We start from the raw sequence: 19,591 nt of genomic DNA on the forward strand, positions 1-19,591 counted from the left end.
ACCGGTTATTGTCGTATTGCTTCTCACATCTTGTATTTTTCATATTACATGGCTGGATTCTTTCCTGCTGATTATTACAGTAAATATTATTCTGATTTCTTCTGGAAACTCAAAGGATTAGTTCACTTTGAGAATTAATCATTTACTCACCTCTGTGTCATCTAAGATGTTCATGTCTGTCTTTCTTCAGTCAAAAAGAAATTAAGGCTTTTGAGGAAAACTTTCCAGGATTTTTCTCCATAAAGTGGACTTAAGTGGGAGCCAGTGGGCTGAAGGTCCAAATTGCAGTGTCAGTGCAGCTTCAAAGAGCTCTACACGATCCCAGCCGAGGAATAAGGATCTAGTGAAAACTGTGATTTTATAAAAAAAGATAAAAATGTATATATTTCTCACCACAAGTGCTCATCTTGGACCAGCTCAGAGCTAGTGCAAGATGATCATTTGTGGTATATAAATTATGCTGTATTGAACCGCAGTTTGGACCTTCAGCCCACTGACCACCACTGAAGTCCACTATATGGATAAAAATCCTGGAATGTCTTCATCAAAAACCTTAATTCTTTTCGACTGAAGAAAGAAAGACATTGAACATCTTGGATGGCATGGGGGTGAGTAAATTATCAGGACTTTTATTCTGGAAGTAAACTTATCCTCTGAGTTTCCTGAAGACAGAAAGTAACGTGATTATGAGAGCATATGGTGGAGATGGTGCTCTTAAATCACTATAATATTAACAGGGCATTATTCACATTTTACCAGCAATATCACCCCAGATGTAGTAGATATGATGTAACACAACCAGAAACCACACCAGGTCCAGGTTTTTTTTAAGTGATGTATGTGAACAGCGCTACAACTATAATGGTAAAATAAGTACAACTTATTTTGAAATTATCAGATTTCACAGCATTTTAATCATATATCCTGTCATATAGATACAGTATGTACAGTGGTGTTGCTGAGACTTCATCCCGTTAAATAATTAATTTCTTTGGTCTTATGTTAGTCAACGCAGTTGTGTTTTAAAAGCTAAAATCAGCTATTTCTGAATTCAGGATTTATTTTACCATCTACCGTCTACCGTCATGAACATTATTTTATTTTATCTTATTTTACACTGCACTAATATGAAACTGCTATATTTTAGAGTGCCAGAAGAATATAGAAATGTAGTTGCTGTGCATTTGTTGGTAAATAGTGTTTTCATGTATATATTAAAGGATAAGTTCACTTCTAGAACAAAAATTTACAAAAGATTTGCTCACTCCCTTCTTATCTAAGATGTTCATGTCTTTCTTTCTTTAGTTAAGAAATTGTTTTTTGAGGAAAACATTTCAGGAATTTTCTCCATATAGTGGACTTCTATAGTGTCCTACATTGCTGCGGAAATACTGACCCAGTGTTTACAAAGTGAACGTGCAAAAAAGGTCAAACGTCTTTTACAAAAAAAGGTAAAACAGCGATGTAGGACTATTTTGAAGTTGGAGGAGAGAATTTGTTTTTCAACATACCCTAACTGTGTGCATGCGCATCACAGAGCTAGACAAGATGAGCTTTTGTGGTTAAAAAGTGTATAAATTAAACCCTTTTTTTTTTTTTTAGAAAATAACCAATTGTTTTGATAGATAAGACCCTTCTTCCTCAGCTGGGATCATTTAGAGCCCTTTGAAGCTGCCTTTAAATTACGTTTTGGAAGTTCAAACTCACGGGCACCATATCAGTCCACTACAGTAAATGGAGAAAATTGCTGAAATGTTTTCCTCAAAAAACATAATTTCTTTACGACTGAAGAAGAAAGATATGAACATCTTGGTTGACAAGGGGGTGAGTAAATTATCTGTAAATTTTTTTATGGAAGTGAACTAATCCTTTAAATACGGTACACCTCATGATCACGGTTGATGATGTTTAGAGTAGACAGAGCCAGAATCTAGTCAAAGAAGACACTCAAAGTGTAAGAGATTTTCATTATTCCCATGCATTGTTTGGTACAACTATTTTAGCATTACAGTTGTATTTTTCACAGAGTATTGTTGATTTATTCACATTTTAAGGCAGACCAATGGGGGGATGGGTGGTCTGTGCTGGTATGTCAAATATTCCAGAAATGAGCCTTACGGCCTAAGTTTACTGATGTCTTTGATCTTAGATGGTGTAATGTTGTTGTTGTGCATGTTGAGCCATTGCTGTGATAGTGCAGATTACCCAGTGTTAGGATCTCTGTGTCCTGTGCGCTAAACGCACGGCTGCCAGCTTTGAAGTTTCACCTTGCTCGTCTTGAGAAGACAGAAAATAGCTGCACGTTATTCAGATTTTTTTTTTCCTCCCACAGCAGGTGTTTTAAATATAAGAGAGTTGAGGTGAAATCTGCAGTGTTCACATGTGACCCAATGATTTATACACTGAGTTAGACATTGTGGGTTTGGCTTATTAATGAATTAAATTATGTCTGCAAACATTCAGTGAGACATTAGTCATGTTACTTCACTCTGCTGGCCATTAAGCATTTTTCTTGACATCATGATGTTAACCCGACTTAATTGAGTACAGTTGCTTTCTCCAGCAGATTGTAAGGCTGTTTACATTATATATGGTGTAATCGTATCCAGCAGCTTCACAACATTTGTCATAGTAATGATATACTGTAGCTGTTGTGCATATATATATAATGTTTCTTGTGCAGCAAATCAGCATATTAGAAGATTTCTGAAGGGTCATGGAGACTGGAGTAATGATGCTGAAATTTCAGTGTTGCATCACATGAATAAATTACATTTTATGATATATTTAAATAGAAAATAGTTATTTTAAATTGTAATAATATTTCACAATTTTTATGTTTTTACTATAATTTTGGTCCAATAAATGCAGCTTTGGTGAGCATCAGAGTTGTCTTTCAACAGTCTGTTGAAAATCAGCTTGATATTGGTTGAAAATCAACTTGTAATTTAGATTTTAGAGTCAGATGCACCAAAAGATCTGATTTTTGCTGCTTGTGTGAGCAAATCATATGTTTGTATATGTGTTTGTGTGAGAACTCTAGTTTATTGAGGATGTGTGGCTGTGTTTAATGATAGCTATCTGTGCCGATGATGAATGAGTTTAGATCTCGAGTGATGCGTCAGAGGAAGAGGCCTCCGACAGTCAAGCTCCAACACGCCTGGTGTGTCATTCATTGCTCGGAGATGCTGATAGGTTGTGGTCAAAATGTCTCAGGGATCAGCCTCTCCTAGTCATATCTAAACCCAAACATACGCAGAACTCCTTAAAACACTTCCCACAAAAGTAGAAACATACATCATTCACAAACTTCTACACAATCTCCACCTGCTTGCATGTTCCTCTGTTAAACATTTGACCTATTTGGTAATGCTCTCAGCTTCACAACTGTGTTTAACACATTGTACAATGTTTAAATCCGTTTGTGACCTGTGTCAACAGGTTAGCTTTTGTCTTTGCAGCCAGTTGCATGTTTGCAATCCTCTCATGTCAACAAAAGTCAAACAATGCTGCTTCCGTGAAGCTCTTTCTCATTCAAATTCAGCTGACTGCAAAAACGCTGCCACGTGTGTCCCTTTCATCTCAGCATTGTACAGTCTGACTTCCCTTGACTAGAATAAATGCATCACATATCTGGAATTTTCAGATTTGAAAAGATATTTAAAAGGTAAGATTGGGATTGGTTTTACTTCAGGATTTTACATTAAGCATATAGTGTGCATAAGTAATAGTAATGTGCAGCGATATGCAAAATTATTGAGTGCTGTAGCATCTAATTGTCTTGTTATTGTAGTTTTATGCTCTGCAACTTGTAATTCACTGCAACCATGCTTATCTTCCCTAATCTCAACCCATAATTAATGGCATTTGACTCCAGTTTACTTTTATGTTGTATAGTTTTGTTCCTGTTTTGGATGAGGGCATCGCACAACTTGTCCATATTAACTTCTGTCTAATTTGACTCATTTCAACTATTTTTGTCAAGTCAGTTTTATTCCAAAGCAGCTTTATATAAAATCATGTTGTTGATGTTCATAAAGTCTGAAATGTGCTATATAGTAGGTTTATTGCACTTTACATCAAAGTTGGATGTACTTAGGTATCTAACTTTGTATATAGACCTATGTGATAATATACACCACAGTTCAAAAGTTTTGGGATCAGTGAGATGGCAAAATTAATGTCTCTTATGCTTATCAAGACTATTTATTTGATCAAAAAAACAGAAAAATTGTGAAATATTATTTCAATTTCTAACATTGATTTGATATTTTAATATACTTTAAAGTTCCATTTATTTCTGTGATGCAGCGCTGAATTTTCATCAGCCATTTCTCCCGTCTTCAGTGTCACATGATCCTTCAGTAATCATTCTGCTGATTTATTATCAGTGTTGAAACTGTTGTGCTGCTTTAAGATTTTTTTGGGAAACTGAGATACTTTTTTCTTTAATTCTTTAATGAATAAAAAGTTAAAAAGAACAGCATTTATTCAAAATAGAAATCTTTTCTAAGAATATAAGTCTTTACTATCACTTTTTATCCATTTAACACATCCTTGGTGAATAAAAGTATTAATTTCTTAAAAAAACGAATGAAAAAATGTACTGACCTCAAACTTTTGAATAGTAGTGTATATTGTAATTTTTTATTTTGAATGTTATTTTGAAAATTAAGCTTTGCTTCACATGAATAAATTATATTTTGAAGTATATAAAAACAGAAACAGTTATTTTAAATTGCAATAATATTTCACAAAATTATTTTTTTCTGTATTTTTAATCAAATAGATACAGCCTTGATGAGCATAAGAAACTTATTTAAACATTTACAACATTTTTATTTTGAATAAACACTGTTCTTTTATTTATCAAGGAATCCTGAAAAAAGCATCACAGGTCCCAAAAAATATTAAGCATCACGTTCTATTTAACTTTTTATTTATTAAATAATCCTTAAAAAAGTAGCAAAGGTTCCGACAAAATATTAAACAACACAACTGTTTCCAACACTGATTATAAATCAGCATATTAGAATGATTTCTGAAGGATCATGTGACACTAAAGACTGGAATAATAATGCTGAAAATTCAGCTTTGCTTCACAGGAATAAATTACATTTTAAAGTATATTAAAATAGAAAACTGTTATTTTAAATAACAATAATATTTAAAAAAAATTACCTTTTTTTAGCCTTAAAACATTAAAAATCTTACAGATCCCTAACTTTTAAACAACAGTGTGTGTCACGTTTTGTGACAATATCAGTCACACAGCCAAGATCTGTTATATTTTATGTATTGCTCTGACATAAGTGACTGTATTATATGCTGATAAAGCTGGATGTACTGTATTTTCAACTTTTAAATATATAGCTTGGCCATTATATTTAACTATAAAGTGTATTTTGGGAGACTATGCATTGCAGGAATGACAGGGGGTTTGATAAAGCTGTTATGGTTAAAGAGGCAGACAGTTGTGAAACCTTGAAATATCAGCATTGTACAGGCAGTCTCTGGGTGGATATTTGCGCAGGTGTGTGCATGTGAGTTTGTTGACTGGTCTGACCCTTCAAGGCCTCTGGCTCTACTTTTTGTTTGAAATTGTCCCATTAAAATCCTGTTTTTTCTTGTGCAATACATGCAGTTTCACTATGAGCAGTGCTTACAGTGCACCATTATGTTATTTTGTTTTGATCATGGATAATTAATTAAATTGAATTAATTTTATAAAACTGATAGTTTTGTTTTTGATTGCATAAGCTACAGCACCTTCAAGGAGAAACATTTTGCACCATTTATACAAATAATTCTTTAGATGTATGTTGATGAGTGCTTTGGTTGACACTAATAGGACATTTGCTATTTGAAACGGTTGTTTTCAAATTCATGAGAGTGTCTGCTTGCCATGTCAGAAACCCTCGTGTTTACTTTGGCCTGCCGTAGCCACTTCAAACATAACACGCTATGCTAATGCACACATTTCAGGGGCTTTCCCAACTTCCTGCGTAATGTTTACGCTCTGCTCTTCAGGCCTGGACTATTCCTGACCGTCCTCAGGGAATCTTGTATGTCAAATAAAAATCAGGTAATTGACATAAAATATTATCAGCTGTTGAGAGACATTTGTGAACTCTGTTAGTACTTTAGCAGATGGTTGCTTGGGATTTATTGTGTCTTTGATGCCCACCTTTAAACGCAGAGTTGTTTTGCTGAACAGAACGTTCAGTCTTTTTCCCATCTCTCTGGAGTCGTTATATTTGGATTAATCTGACATTCAAACAAACCCTTCAGCTTCATAGTGCATAATACGGCATGATGTGTTCAATGCCCTGTAACCTAAATATGACCACAGTGAGCAACAACAGTGTTTTTGGATAGCGTTGTGTAGTGCTAGCCTAAAGACCTAATAAGATTAAAGGGGTTATATCATGAGAAATCAAATGTTCCTTGATGTCTTTTCCTCTCAGTCCAAAAAGCAGTCAATCAAAATAAAGCTTAAAAAACAACAGATTTTTAAATCAGAAACGTCAGTCTGACTTGGTCACACTTGACCACATTTACACGTCATTGACCTTATTTGGCTCGTCCAGTCACGGTGAGGTAATGCGGAGGAAGTAGGATGCTATTATTCTTAAACAATAGAGATATTAATCAAGAGCTACATTCCTGGGTCTGTGTTATTATTGAGTCTGTGCTTTAGTGGCATGTCTCAACATGCATTATTTTGTTATATATGTAGACTTTGAAGACATGCACTGTCAGAAAATGCAAACATTGTAGCTTTAAAGGTACCCTTAAAATGTCAACTTTGTATCTTATTTACCCCTATAAAAAGGTTCAGAAAGGTTCAAAGTAGTGCCTTAAGTGAGAAATTCAAGATGTGGATAAGTTTGTTTCTTCATATTTGGAGAAATTTAGCATCATAATCCTCTGCAGTGAATGGGTGCCGTCAGAATGAGAGTCCGAACAGCTGATAAGAACATCTGAACAGCTTGTGAAGTGAAAAGCTGAATGTTTATAAACAACTCTTCAAGGTGTTTTTAACTTCAAACTGTCGCTTCCTAAGATATACATTATTCCTCTATCTATAATATTGCGTTCTCTAGTGAAAAAGTGGTCTCTTTTGAATCAAGAGAGAAGTATGCACAGAAAACTGTGAAAAACAACAAATATGTCAGTGGATTTTGATGTGAAAGGACAACAGGAGATGGACTTTTCCACTGAAGGAAGTGTTATTTTGGATTATGGCTTTTAGCCATAACGGTTTGCAACAGTTTGACGTTAAAACTTCTTATTGATTGATTTGTTTCTTACAAACACGCAGCTTTTCACTTAACAAGAGGTTAATTAATGGACTGGAGTGGTGTGGATTACATGTGGATTATTGTTATCAGCTGTTTGGACTTATTCTGACGGCACCCATTCACTGCAGGGGATCCACTGGTGAGCAAGTGATGTTATGCTACATTTGTCCAAATCTGTTCTGATGAAGAAGCAAACTCATCTACATTTTGGATGGCCGGAGGTTGAGTACGTTTGTAGAAAATTTTCATTTTTTTGGTTGAACTATTCCTTTAAAGGTGACCTATTATGCGCCTTTTACAAGATGGTAAATAAGTCTCTGATATCCCTAGAAGGTATATTTGAAGTTTTAGCTCAAAATACCTGATAGATCATTTTTTATAGCTTGTTAAAATTGCCACCTTTAGGGTATGAGCCAAAACGCACCGTTTTTGTGTTTGTCCCTTTAAATGCAAATAAGCTGGAGCTCCCGCCCCTTTTTCAGAAGAGGGCTGAGCTTCAAGAGCAGCAACAAGAAAACAAGACAATCTTGCACACTGAAAAGTAGCAGTGTTCAGCCTTATATGTTCGAACCAGAATCGGTTTGAAAGTCAGTCATCTGATTGTACTGTGCATAATAAATGCATGCTTATGAATTACACAGACAGGGAGCACGGCGCGATTAAAAATAATGACATAGCTGGTCTCATGGTGCCATCGTGTGCTATCACAAACTTTATTTAAGTCCCACTTGTGATTATGAGCTCGACTTTGCATTGCCTTCATATGCAGTTTTTAACTACCATATTCCTATTTACTATCATTCTGGTAGCACATGAAAATACCATCAGTGAAAACAGGCAGAGACAATGGTAGCTTAAACAACATTAGCCTTATAGAGTGCCAAAAAGCGATGTCAGAAAGGCAATTGCGCGTGATACTTGCTTTGTCTGGAGCTGACGTTCATGCACAAAGTGCTGGTATTGATTAGGGATGGGCGATATGGGCTTAAAAAATTATCACAATAATTTCTGGTATTTATTGCGATAGCGATTTCAATGATGATAATTCAGGGAAATCCTGTTTCTTTAAAGAAAAGTATTATCTTTCCTATTTTTACCCAAAATAGGGTGTTGTGAGCAGTACTGAGTATACACATGATGTAATGACTGTTTAATTCACTGGAATGTGAATTAAATTGTTTGTACTTTCTGTACTGGAAGCTCCTAACATTAAGATGAATTTCTTGTGTGTGAAATACACTTGGCAATAAAGGGCTTTGTGATTCAGAAGCTGGAGGGCGCCCTTGCGCAGAAACTCCACATATGCTTTATAGCAGAAGTAATAGTACTGAAATGCTTCAGGAATCTCTAATCCAGTTATCGCTGTAGCTAAAGAAAATACAGATGAATTTTAAGGAAACTTGAAGAGAGTAAACATACGATTGCTACAATATATGGTTTGTCTGTGTTCTTTAAGCAATCTTGGGTATTTTTATAAGGATGAAGTATATTTATAATGCAATGCTAATCGACATAGCCTTTATAATACTATAAAATAGTATGATTTCAGCCTCATTCTGTGATATGAAACCACGGCCGATCACAAAAGGTTATTTTAAACACTTGACTATGTTATGAAGTTAATTTGGAGAAAAAGCATGCCAATAAATGATATCTTTGTTGGACAGCAGGTTTGTAAACGGGCTCAAACACATGCAAAACTACATCACACACTTGCTACTAGTGCAGTTAACGTCATTTTGTCACACTGCACAGTTTTGACCAAACCAGTTCCAGATTGGAACTTCTCATTTAGCCATATACTAGTTTCACGTCTGCCTTCAGCATGTCACTCCGCACTGTCACACACAGAAATTTGTCTACAGCCAGACTTATCCCTAAATATATAGGGGACTTTTTTTTTTTTTTTTTTTTTCCAGGGACATTTCCTTTTAAAATGAAATTTAACCACAGTGTCCTCACAGAGTCTATGGAGACTAGGGTTATAATAGGATAGGGTTAAAATTGATATTGGATGTGACGGCAGACCTGCAGGTTATTTCATATGCAAAGAGGATTTTACATAGAAGTTTTAAAGTCACAGTAGCCAGTAAAGAGTTTGTTTAAAGGCCTGAAACATACTCGCAATTGCATGCATGCAAATGCAAACTGGTGTTATATTGTGTTCCAAAATGTGGCAGACCGCAAATCATAATGCAGTGCAAGTATCTGTTGCATTCTCAGTATTGCACTCTATAGCATGCATTAGTGTTTGCAGTCTTCTTGATTCTATGATCTATGGTTTTTACTGTTTAGGCTGAATATTAGCGTCTGGGTTTTTGAAGTTGTGCACAATGTTTCTGGCCTAAGGATAAGGCGTAGAATGGAAAATGATGACTATAATAAATGCAAACAATACTAATGGACCCCAAAGAGAGACAGAAACTGTGACTGCATTCAGCATCAAAACTGAGACGGTGACTTTGTTTCTCAACACTTGCTGCATTTCAAGAGACCAGCATCGTGCTCCTCCTCCTCGGCTTCTTCAGAGCTTCATCCTCGTCTGCTGGAATGAATGAATCACATCACTCTTGTGTCTTGTGACTTGTGTGTAAAGTGCATCCAAGCCCTCTCATTAAATAGCTGCTTATTTGAGTGAAGAAGAATGACTGTCTTTCAGGCGTCATCATGCAACGTTTTCACTGCAATTACGGCGTTTTCCCAGAAAACTAAAGCTGCTTGTTTGTCATTTACAGTTAAAATTGTTAAAGCAAAGCGCTGTTCTGATGCAAATAATGCTGTGTGAGAACAGACCTGCGGAGTTGGAGGATGCAACTGAACTCTGGTTCACACCAAGCAATCAAAATGTGTGTAAACAGAGGATGATTTAGTGTTGTCTGTATTACAGCAGATGTTTTGAGCGCAGCAGGTGAGATTGAGTAACTGAGCTTGTGTAAAGTCATGTCTGATCTTTAGTCTGCTGTCTTTCGAAGCCCTCAAGCAGCTATTTTCTACATTCACTAACAGGCATACGAGTAAAGCTAGTATGTACTTGAATGGGGAAAGAATGTAGATCTGTTTCTCAAGATTCAGTTTTAGCAACAGAATGACAACATTTGTATTATTTTAAGGTTTACTCTAATGTTTACATTGAAAATATGCTTTTGACTCATTGTTTCTGACATATCATGGAGTAGGCACTTATTTAAAGGGACAGTACACCTAAATATGAACAATTGTAATTATTTGCTCACCCTTATGTTGTTCCCACATTGTATGCTGTTATTTTTGCTGATATTTTAATTTTTGGGTGAACTATTTCTTTAAATTTCTTTATTTGTTTTAACAGGAGATCATCGAAAAACAAAGCTCCTCCTCCTCCTCCTGTCCTGAAAGGCCTGGATGCTTCATTGTTGAGCCACAAACTCCCGGCGTACCCTCACCCTGCCATGGACCAGAAGGAGAACCTGCTGGAGCAGGACCTCACTCTTACCGTGATCCTTCCTGGAGGGGTGGAGAAGACCACGGTCGTCCATGGCAGGTAAGAGCTTTGTTGGTTGTGTTTTAGGTAGAGCTAGACATGTGAACCCCATGCTTGCAGGCAACTTGGTGAAGATGCTGCAGCTTGATATGTTCAATACTTTGTATTTGTGGTTGCCATGAGTTTTTAATTTTTAATTAATTAATTTATTTTAAATTAAAGATCGTAATTTCATAAATAGCACAAAAATGCACAAAAATGCTGTAATTATCCTAGTAGTTTTAATTAGTTTTAGTTTTATATATTACATTTTATTTTTTAATATTTTATTTATTTTTCAGGTTTAATAATTTTAGTATGTACTTTAATATTTTCATTAATATTTGTTGTTTTAAATACACTACCAGTCAAAAGTTTTTGAACAGTAAGATTTTTATTATTATTATTTTTTATTTTTTTGGAAAAATTATAGAAATGAATACTTTTATATAGCAAGGATGCTTTAAAATTTAATACATTTAAATAAAAGACATTTATAATGTTACAAAAGATTTCTGTTTCAGATAAATGTTGTTCTTCTGAATTTTCTATTCATCAAAGAAACCTGAAAAAATTCTACTCAGCTGTTTTCAACATAATAATAATAATAATAATTTTTTGAGCAGCAAAACAGAATATTAGAATGATTTCTGAAGGATCATGTGACTGGAGTAATGATGCTAAAAATTCAGCTTTGAAATCACAGGAATAAAATGCATTTTAAAATATGTTCAAACAGAAAGCAGTTATTTTAAATAGTAAATATTTCAACATTTTACTGTTTTTGCTGTACTTTGCATCAAATAAATGCAGGTTTGGTGAGCAGAACAGACCTCTTTAAAAAGATTAAAAATTAAAAATAAAACTTTTGACTGGTAGTGTATTTCTATCAGGCTTTGTTTTTATTTCAGATTTAATTTTAAATTAAATTCAGCTTAAACTTATTTTTTAGTTGACAAGGCAAGTTCTTTTTTTTTTATCTGATATTTTTATTTTATTTGTTTCAGCTTTATTACAATTACTGAAAAATTACCGGATTTTTTTTTGTTTTAGCTTTAGTTATCAATAACAACACTGTCACTCATTAGCAAAAAAATGTTTAAAAAATTGCATCAATTTATTTCTCCAAAATACTTATGTTTTTATGTGCCATTGTTATTTTTTTAAACCGAAAATATAACTAATATATTTTCAATGAATGTTACTAAGACAACATTTAAACAACAAAGCACTGTTCTCTGCAGACAGCACTAAAACAATTTGTAGAAGCCGTGGAGAAACATTGGAGTTTCCCTTCATCTTGAATTAATAATTGCCAGATATTTTAGACAAATAGCACTGAAAGCAAATCAGAATATACAGATGTGCTTGAGGAATTTGTTGGCAATCCTTTAAACACAAGCCCGGACATTTGTGGCCCTTACAATACTTTTTATTAGAACACAACACTGTGGCGACATGAAAGGCCCATTTTAGAATATGTAATATAAGTCTCTGGTGGCCCCAGAATGGGTCTGTGAAGTTTCAGCTCAAAATACCCCACAGATCTTTTATTACAGCATATCAGATTTGCCCTTCTTTATGTGCTGTTTTCGTGTGTGTACCTTTAAATGCAAATGAGCTGCTGCTCCCTGCCCTTTATCCAGAATAGGCCTGTGCCTTTACAGCTTGTACCCCAGACACTCTGTCAAGAACATCTCTTTGGTTTTGATTATTGTGTCTATTGTGCTAAATCATGTGTTTTAAACCATATTAGTTTAAACCTCTCATATATGGTTTTCTGAGCGCACTCAGTGAGCGGCTGTTTCATGACATGTGAGTACTAAACTAAGTTCTCTTTCATGTCTTATTGCGTTTAAACTGCTGGAAAAGAAATCATGTTTATATTAGATCTGTGTGGCAGCAGTGTAATATACAGTAAATAAATCAATAAATCCACTGTTTTCTTGTCTCCTCTGAGGCTGGGACTCAAAATAGTGTTAGTATTTATAATAATAATAATAATAGTAATAATACTTTTACTATTACAATTGTTTTGTATTATTATATATTTAATATTAAAATTATTTACTTTTATGTAATATTAATAATAATAATAATTTATTTTGTCTATTAGAACAGTTAGCACTTTTTATAGCACTTGAATACAGAAAAAGTAAACTTTTCATGAGATGTCCCCTTTAACAAATGATGACTCTTCATGTAATAATTTTATTTCTTTCTAAAATTAGTTATAATTGTTATGAGTTTATTATTATTATTATTATTATTATTGATAATAATAATAGTATTTTTTACTATTATAATTCTTTATTTTATATTATAATTATTATAAATAATTATAACATTTCTTTATTGTTGTTGTTATTATTATAGATTTAATATTAAAAATATTTTATGTAATAATAATAATAATAATAATAATTAATAATATTAATAGTAATATCAATAATATTATTTCTAAAATCAATTCTAGTTATGCTTTTATTATTAATAATAATAATGATAATTATTATTATTATTTCTTAAATTAATTATAGTTATTATTGTATTATTATTATTATTAATAATAATAATGCATTTACTATTATCATTATTTTATATTGTTTAATATTATGTTTTTTTACTTTTTAATAATAATAATAATAATAAAAATAATAATTTTATAATTCTTTTTCTAAAATTAATTCTAATTGTTACTCGAAATAGTCAGAACAGAATAGTTAACACTTTTTATAGCACTTAAATACAGAAAGTCAAATTTTCATGTCCCCTTTAACAAATGACCACTCTTCATGTAATAATAATAATTGTATATTTTAAATTAATTGTAAGTATTTAATTATTATTATTTTAATAATAATAATAATAATAATAACAACAATTTGTTACTATTATAATTATTTATTTTATATTATAATTATTATAAATAATTATAATAACATTTCTTTATTATTATCATTATATTTGATATTACAATTATTTTTATGCAACAATAATAATTATTATTATTATTAATATTATTATTATTATTATTATTTCTAAAATGAATTATAGTTATGATTTTATTATTATTAATAATGATAAGAAGAATAATACATTTACTATTATAATTATTTTATATTGTTATATATTTAATATGATTTTTGTTTTACTTTTATGTAATAATAATAATAATAATAATAATAATAATAATAGCAATAATATATTTTTTTTCTAAAATTTATTGTAATTGTTACTCGAAATAGTCAGAACAGAACAGTTAGCACTTTTTAAAGCACCTAAATACAGAACAAGTCAAACGTTTATGATATGTCAGCTTTAACAAATGACCACTCTTCACGTCTCTTCTGTTCTTTTAAATCTTGTCCGTTCAGAGAGGTTATGATGATGTAATTCTGTAGCCTTAAAACTATTTTGAACATGGTGCATGTTTGGCAGGTCAGAATAAACATTGTAAAAGTTACAGTTTGAGCATGAGTGCATGAAAACGCTTGTTTACTCGCAGCTGTTTTCATTTCTGTAGCCCTAACGACCTGAACTGTTACGGATGGATGATTATCGTAACTTTATTCAAGAATTCTCATTTTTACGGAACTTTATTTTTAATGAATGCTGTACACTTCTTCATAGAAGGCGTTAATCTCTGTGCTGAGCTGTATGTGAGATCATGAAGCTTTCAAATGATTGCTGTTATGAAACTAATCAGATGATTGCTGCGGTGAGTCAGCTGGGTGGGGCAGCGTGTTTCTCAAAGCTCCTGCAACAAATCAGGCTTAGTTTGGGTACAAGGAATGAGATGACGTTAGAGTAATTCGGCATCTTCGTACCCTGTTTGTGATTATCATTAAACACTAGATCAATTTCAGCGGATCATTTGCTCAAATGACCTGCTGTGCTCTCTGTGTTGTTCTTAGTGACGTTTTCTGTCCCTAACAGTTCATCTTAACTGTTGAAGGTGTGCCAGAAGGACATTTTTTAAAGTGGTATTTATTTAATGATTGGCCAAATAGCATTGCTTTCATATTTTGCTCCAGTTATGCATTACCCCCTTGCAATAATTACAAATTATAAATTTAATAACAACAGCAGCAGCAGCAACAACAACAACAACAACAACAACAACAACAACAACAACAACAACAACAACAAAATAATAATAATAATAATAATAATAATAATAATAATAATAATAATAATAATGCATTTACTATTATAATTATTTACTTTTATGTAATAATAAAATGATAATGATAATAGTGATTTTATTATTATTATTATTATTATTATTATTATTATTATTATTATTATTATATTATAAACAATCATAACATATTTGTTGTTATTATCATTATTATTATTATATTTACTATTATAACTTATTTTATATAATAATAATAGTAATAATAATACGTTTAATATTATAATTATTTTTATTTTATTATTATTGTTGTTGTGGTTGTTGTTGTTGTTATATTTAATATTATAATTATTTACTTATGTAATAATAAAAATGATAATGATAATAGTAATCATTGTTGTTGTTGTTGTTGTTATATTTAATATTATAATTTATTTTATATAATAATAATAATAATAATTATAATAGTTATGGTTCAATAATAATAATAATAATAAAAATAATAATAATACATTTACTATTATAGTTATTTTATATTATTGTTGTTGTTATATTTAATACTATAATTATTTACTTTTATATAATAAAAATAATAATAGTGATTATTATTATTATTATTATTTATATTTTATTATTATTGTTGTTGTTATATTTAATATAATTATTTTATTTATATACTACTACTACTAATACTAATAATAATCATTTAATTATAATAGTTATGGTTTTAACAATAATAATAATAATAATAATACATTTACTATTATAGTTATTTTTATATTATTGTTGTTATATTTAATACTATAATTATTTACTTTTATATCATAAAAATAATAATAGTGATTATTATTATTATTATTATTAAATTAATTGTATTTGTTATGATTTTATTAGTATAATAATAATAATAATAATAATAAATTAAAACATTTATGGTTATAATTGTTATTATTTATTCTTTTATTTTATATTATTATTATTATTAGTTATTTTTATATTATTGTTGTTATATTTAATACTATAATTATTTACTTTTATATCATAAAAATAATAATAGTGATTATTATTATTATTATTAAATTAATTGTATTTGTTATGATTTTATTAGTATAATAATAATAATAATAATAATAAATTAAAACATTTATGGTTATAATTGTTATTATTTATTCTTTTATTTTATATTATTATTATTAGTAGTAGTAGTAGTAGTAGTAGTAGTAGTGCTAGAAAATATTTTAATTATTATTATTATTATTATTATTATTTTTTTTTTTTAACTTAATCAATTTATATTATTATTATTATTATTATTATTATTATTAATATTATTATTATTCATAGTAGTAGTCCAGAAAAATAAATACAATATAATAATTTGTTTTATTTTATCAGATTACAAATAAATATTTTTCTTTCAGAAATTGGACTGCGTGGTTGGGCTTTGACATTGTGTTGCTAGAGTAAAATTTCTTTTTCCTGGCACAAACTTGATCTCTGATTTCAGACAATCTGTCATCACAATTTAATCATCGTTTTATTCTGTTCTTTGATCCCGAACACCTGTAAATGAAACCTGATTTTCCTAAGCTTTGCATTATTGCCCCTTTATTACCCCTTTCATGCTAAAACCGAAACCAAATTCAATATAGAAGGATTAATAATCAAATTCTTTGCCTGCTTTTCTAAATATGTGCCACCCAAACTCACTGGCCTCCTTCTTTTCGGGATTAAATGATTGGCTGTGTGTTTCCAAAGGCTTCTCAGATCCTAGAATTCCAAAAGCAGCTGGAAAGCTTTGTGTCATAATCTGTCTCGAAAGGATTTTCCACACTTTCAGTATGCAATGTGTTGAGCGTAAATGACGTGGTGTTCTCTGAAGCCTGTGGGAGTCAATGGATAAGAAACCACATTGGAAGTGAACCTCATTGTTCTTTCATGCTTTGTGGTTAAAACGTAGTCCAATATTGTGGTAACAGTTTATGCAGAAATTAAAATTTGTCATTATTTACACCTTATTTACAGCAAACCGCTCTGCTTATCCTTGGAATACTAAAAGAATTTAGGAAGAAAGGCGTGCACAATTTCTTCTGAATTTCTCTTTTGTGTTCATACTTTATTGCTGTTGTCATGAACACTTAAAAAGCAATTAAATGAAAAACGGTTAGAGCTTGTTTCCTTGACGTGCACTGGAACCCCCTGCAGCAAAATCTCATTTATGCAAATCCTAAATGCTTGTGTTGTTAACTTTGACATTTGCAAACTCCCCACAGTCACATGTTTCCTGAGGCTTTGCCTTCACAAAATATAATGGAAAAGATCTTTCACAGATTCAGATCATTGTGTCCTCATAGAAAAGTTGACCCAAAAATGGCATTTTTGTCTATTGTATTTCTTCAGGAACACAAAATGAAATGTTAACAAAACAGCAACTGCTATTCAGTTTGTTCTGATTTTCCGCGTTTTTCAGCAAGCCCATGATGGACCTGCTGGTCATGCTATGTGCGAAGTACCACCTGAACCCGTCCGGCCACACAATAGAGCTCATCACCACCAACAGGAACCATGTGAAGTTCAAACCCAACGCTCCCATCGGAGCACTAGAGGCTGAGAAGATCCTGCTGAAACCGAAAGGCATGGAAGATAAAAGTAAAAAGACAGGACCACAGATGCCTGAGGTATTCTCATGTACAATTCACTTAAATATGAATTCAACAGAGTTGAAGTCAAGCTGCATTTATTTATATAGCACTATATACAACACAGACTGTATCAAAGCAACTTCACAGTAATAAAAAAAAAACCAGGAAAATAACAGTTAATGTTTACAGTTAACAGTTAATCAATTATGGAATTATAAGTGTGTGGTCTTTCAATTTGTAGACTTTACTGCACATTACAAAAAAAAGTTGTGCACAGTGCATACATAATATACTTCAGGAAAATTACAATTTATTTTTTTATTATTATTATTATTATTTAAAGTAATGAATAAATTAAGGCACTAGTAAAACTACTATTATTATAATAAATAAATAAATATGAAAATACAAAATATTTAATTGTACACAGTACACGTACTATATACTTCAGCATTATTATTATTATTATTATTATGTAATTTGCTTAATATAATAGAAATAATAAATATAAAAAATATTTACTGAAAATACAAAAATAGCATACTTATTATTATTATTATTATTATTTAAAGAAATTAATACATTTAAAACATATTTACTGAAAATACAAAAATAACATACTTATTATTATTATTATTATTATTTAAAGAAATTAATAAATATAAAACATATTTACTGAAAATACAAAAGTACATTATTTTAATAATATTTACTTTTATTATTATTATTATTATTTAAAGAAATTAATAAAAATTAAAAATTATTTACCAGAAATACAAAAATATAATTATGCGCAGTACACTTACTATATATTTCAGAAATATTATTATTATTATTATTTAAAGAAATATATTTACTAAAAATACAAAAGTACATTATTTTAAAAATATATATTTTTATTATTATTATTATTATTATTATTATTATTATTATTATATTATTATTATTATTATTATTGAAATAAATTAATAAATATGAAAAATGATTTACCAAAAATACAGTTGTGCACAATACACTTACTATATATTTCAGAAATAGTAAAATTATTTATATTATTTAAAAAAAAATGAATAAATATAAAAAATATTTACTGAAAATACAAAACTACTACTACTATTTCAACAATAGTACCATTATTATTATTATTATTATTATTATTATTATTATTATTATTATTATTAGAAATGAATAAATTTAAAAAAACATTTACTGAAAATACAAAAATAAAAATATTGTACACAGTACGAATTCTATATATTTCAGCAATAGTAAAATTATTATTATTATTTAAAGAAATTAATAAATATAAAAATATTTGCTGAAAATACAAATTTAAAATTATTGTACGCAGTACAAATTGTATATATTTCAGCGATAGTAAAATTATTATTATTTAAAGAAATGAATAAATATAAACTTTTTTTTTTTTTTACCAAAAATACAAAAATAAAATTGTGCGCAATACACATACTATATACTTCAGCAATAGGATTATTATTATTATTATTAATATTATTTCAAGAAAAAAAGAAAGAAACGTATATACACACAATACACATACTATGTTCTTCAGCAACAGTAAAAATATTTTTATCATTTTTATTTAAAGAAATAAATGTTTATATTATTTACAGAAAATGCAAGCATAAAAAACAAAAAATGTTGTATTGGTATGTTATTCTGAACTAGAAACATGTATTTAGAAACTAAATATGATCCATTTTGATTCTGACATTAAGATGAAAGGTTTCTATAAATCTTAAATAAAAGTGTTGTGTCATTTTCATATTCATATTTGTTCAGTTAGTCATGAGTAAAAGCAGATCTGCTGCTCCACACCCTGTGAGATGAGCCTGAAGTATATCTCAAATCACTGGAGCATGGCTGTACTATAATCACAATCTGCATCATAACGAATGACAAACAATATCACATTACAATTAAAATAAAAAGCATAAAAGCACATGACACCCCTGTTCCAAAAGTGTTCTGCCATCTACTGCCT

At 30.3% G+C, this 19,591-nt stretch overlaps 1 protein-coding gene across 6 annotated transcripts in view; it reads left to right on the top strand.

Annotated features, from left to right (window-relative positions):
- The window catches only part of cobll1b (cordon-bleu WH2 repeat protein-like 1b), a 72,275-nt gene that overhangs the window by 28,127 nt on the left and 24,557 nt on the right, over positions 1 to 19,591 (top strand). For 5 of the 6 annotated variants that reach the window (XM_051119193.1, XM_051119191.1, XM_051119190.1 and 2 more), the window contains 2 exons: positions 10,633 to 10,824; positions 17,415 to 17,622. In XM_051119193.1, the coding sequence (XP_050975150.1) occupies positions 10,633 to 10,824; positions 17,415 to 17,622 (400 nt within the window). Of the gene's footprint in view, positions 1 to 6,064; positions 6,086 to 10,632; positions 10,825 to 17,414; positions 17,623 to 19,591 lie in introns of those variants that run through there. The other variant, XM_051119195.1, reaches the window with a different exon arrangement.

Source organism: Labeo rohita, chromosome 9 (assembly GCF_022985175.1).
Source record: "Labeo rohita strain BAU-BD-2019 chromosome 9, IGBB_LRoh.1.0, whole genome shotgun sequence".
Taxonomy (NCBI): domain Eukaryota; kingdom Metazoa; phylum Chordata; class Actinopteri; order Cypriniformes; family Cyprinidae; genus Labeo; species Labeo rohita.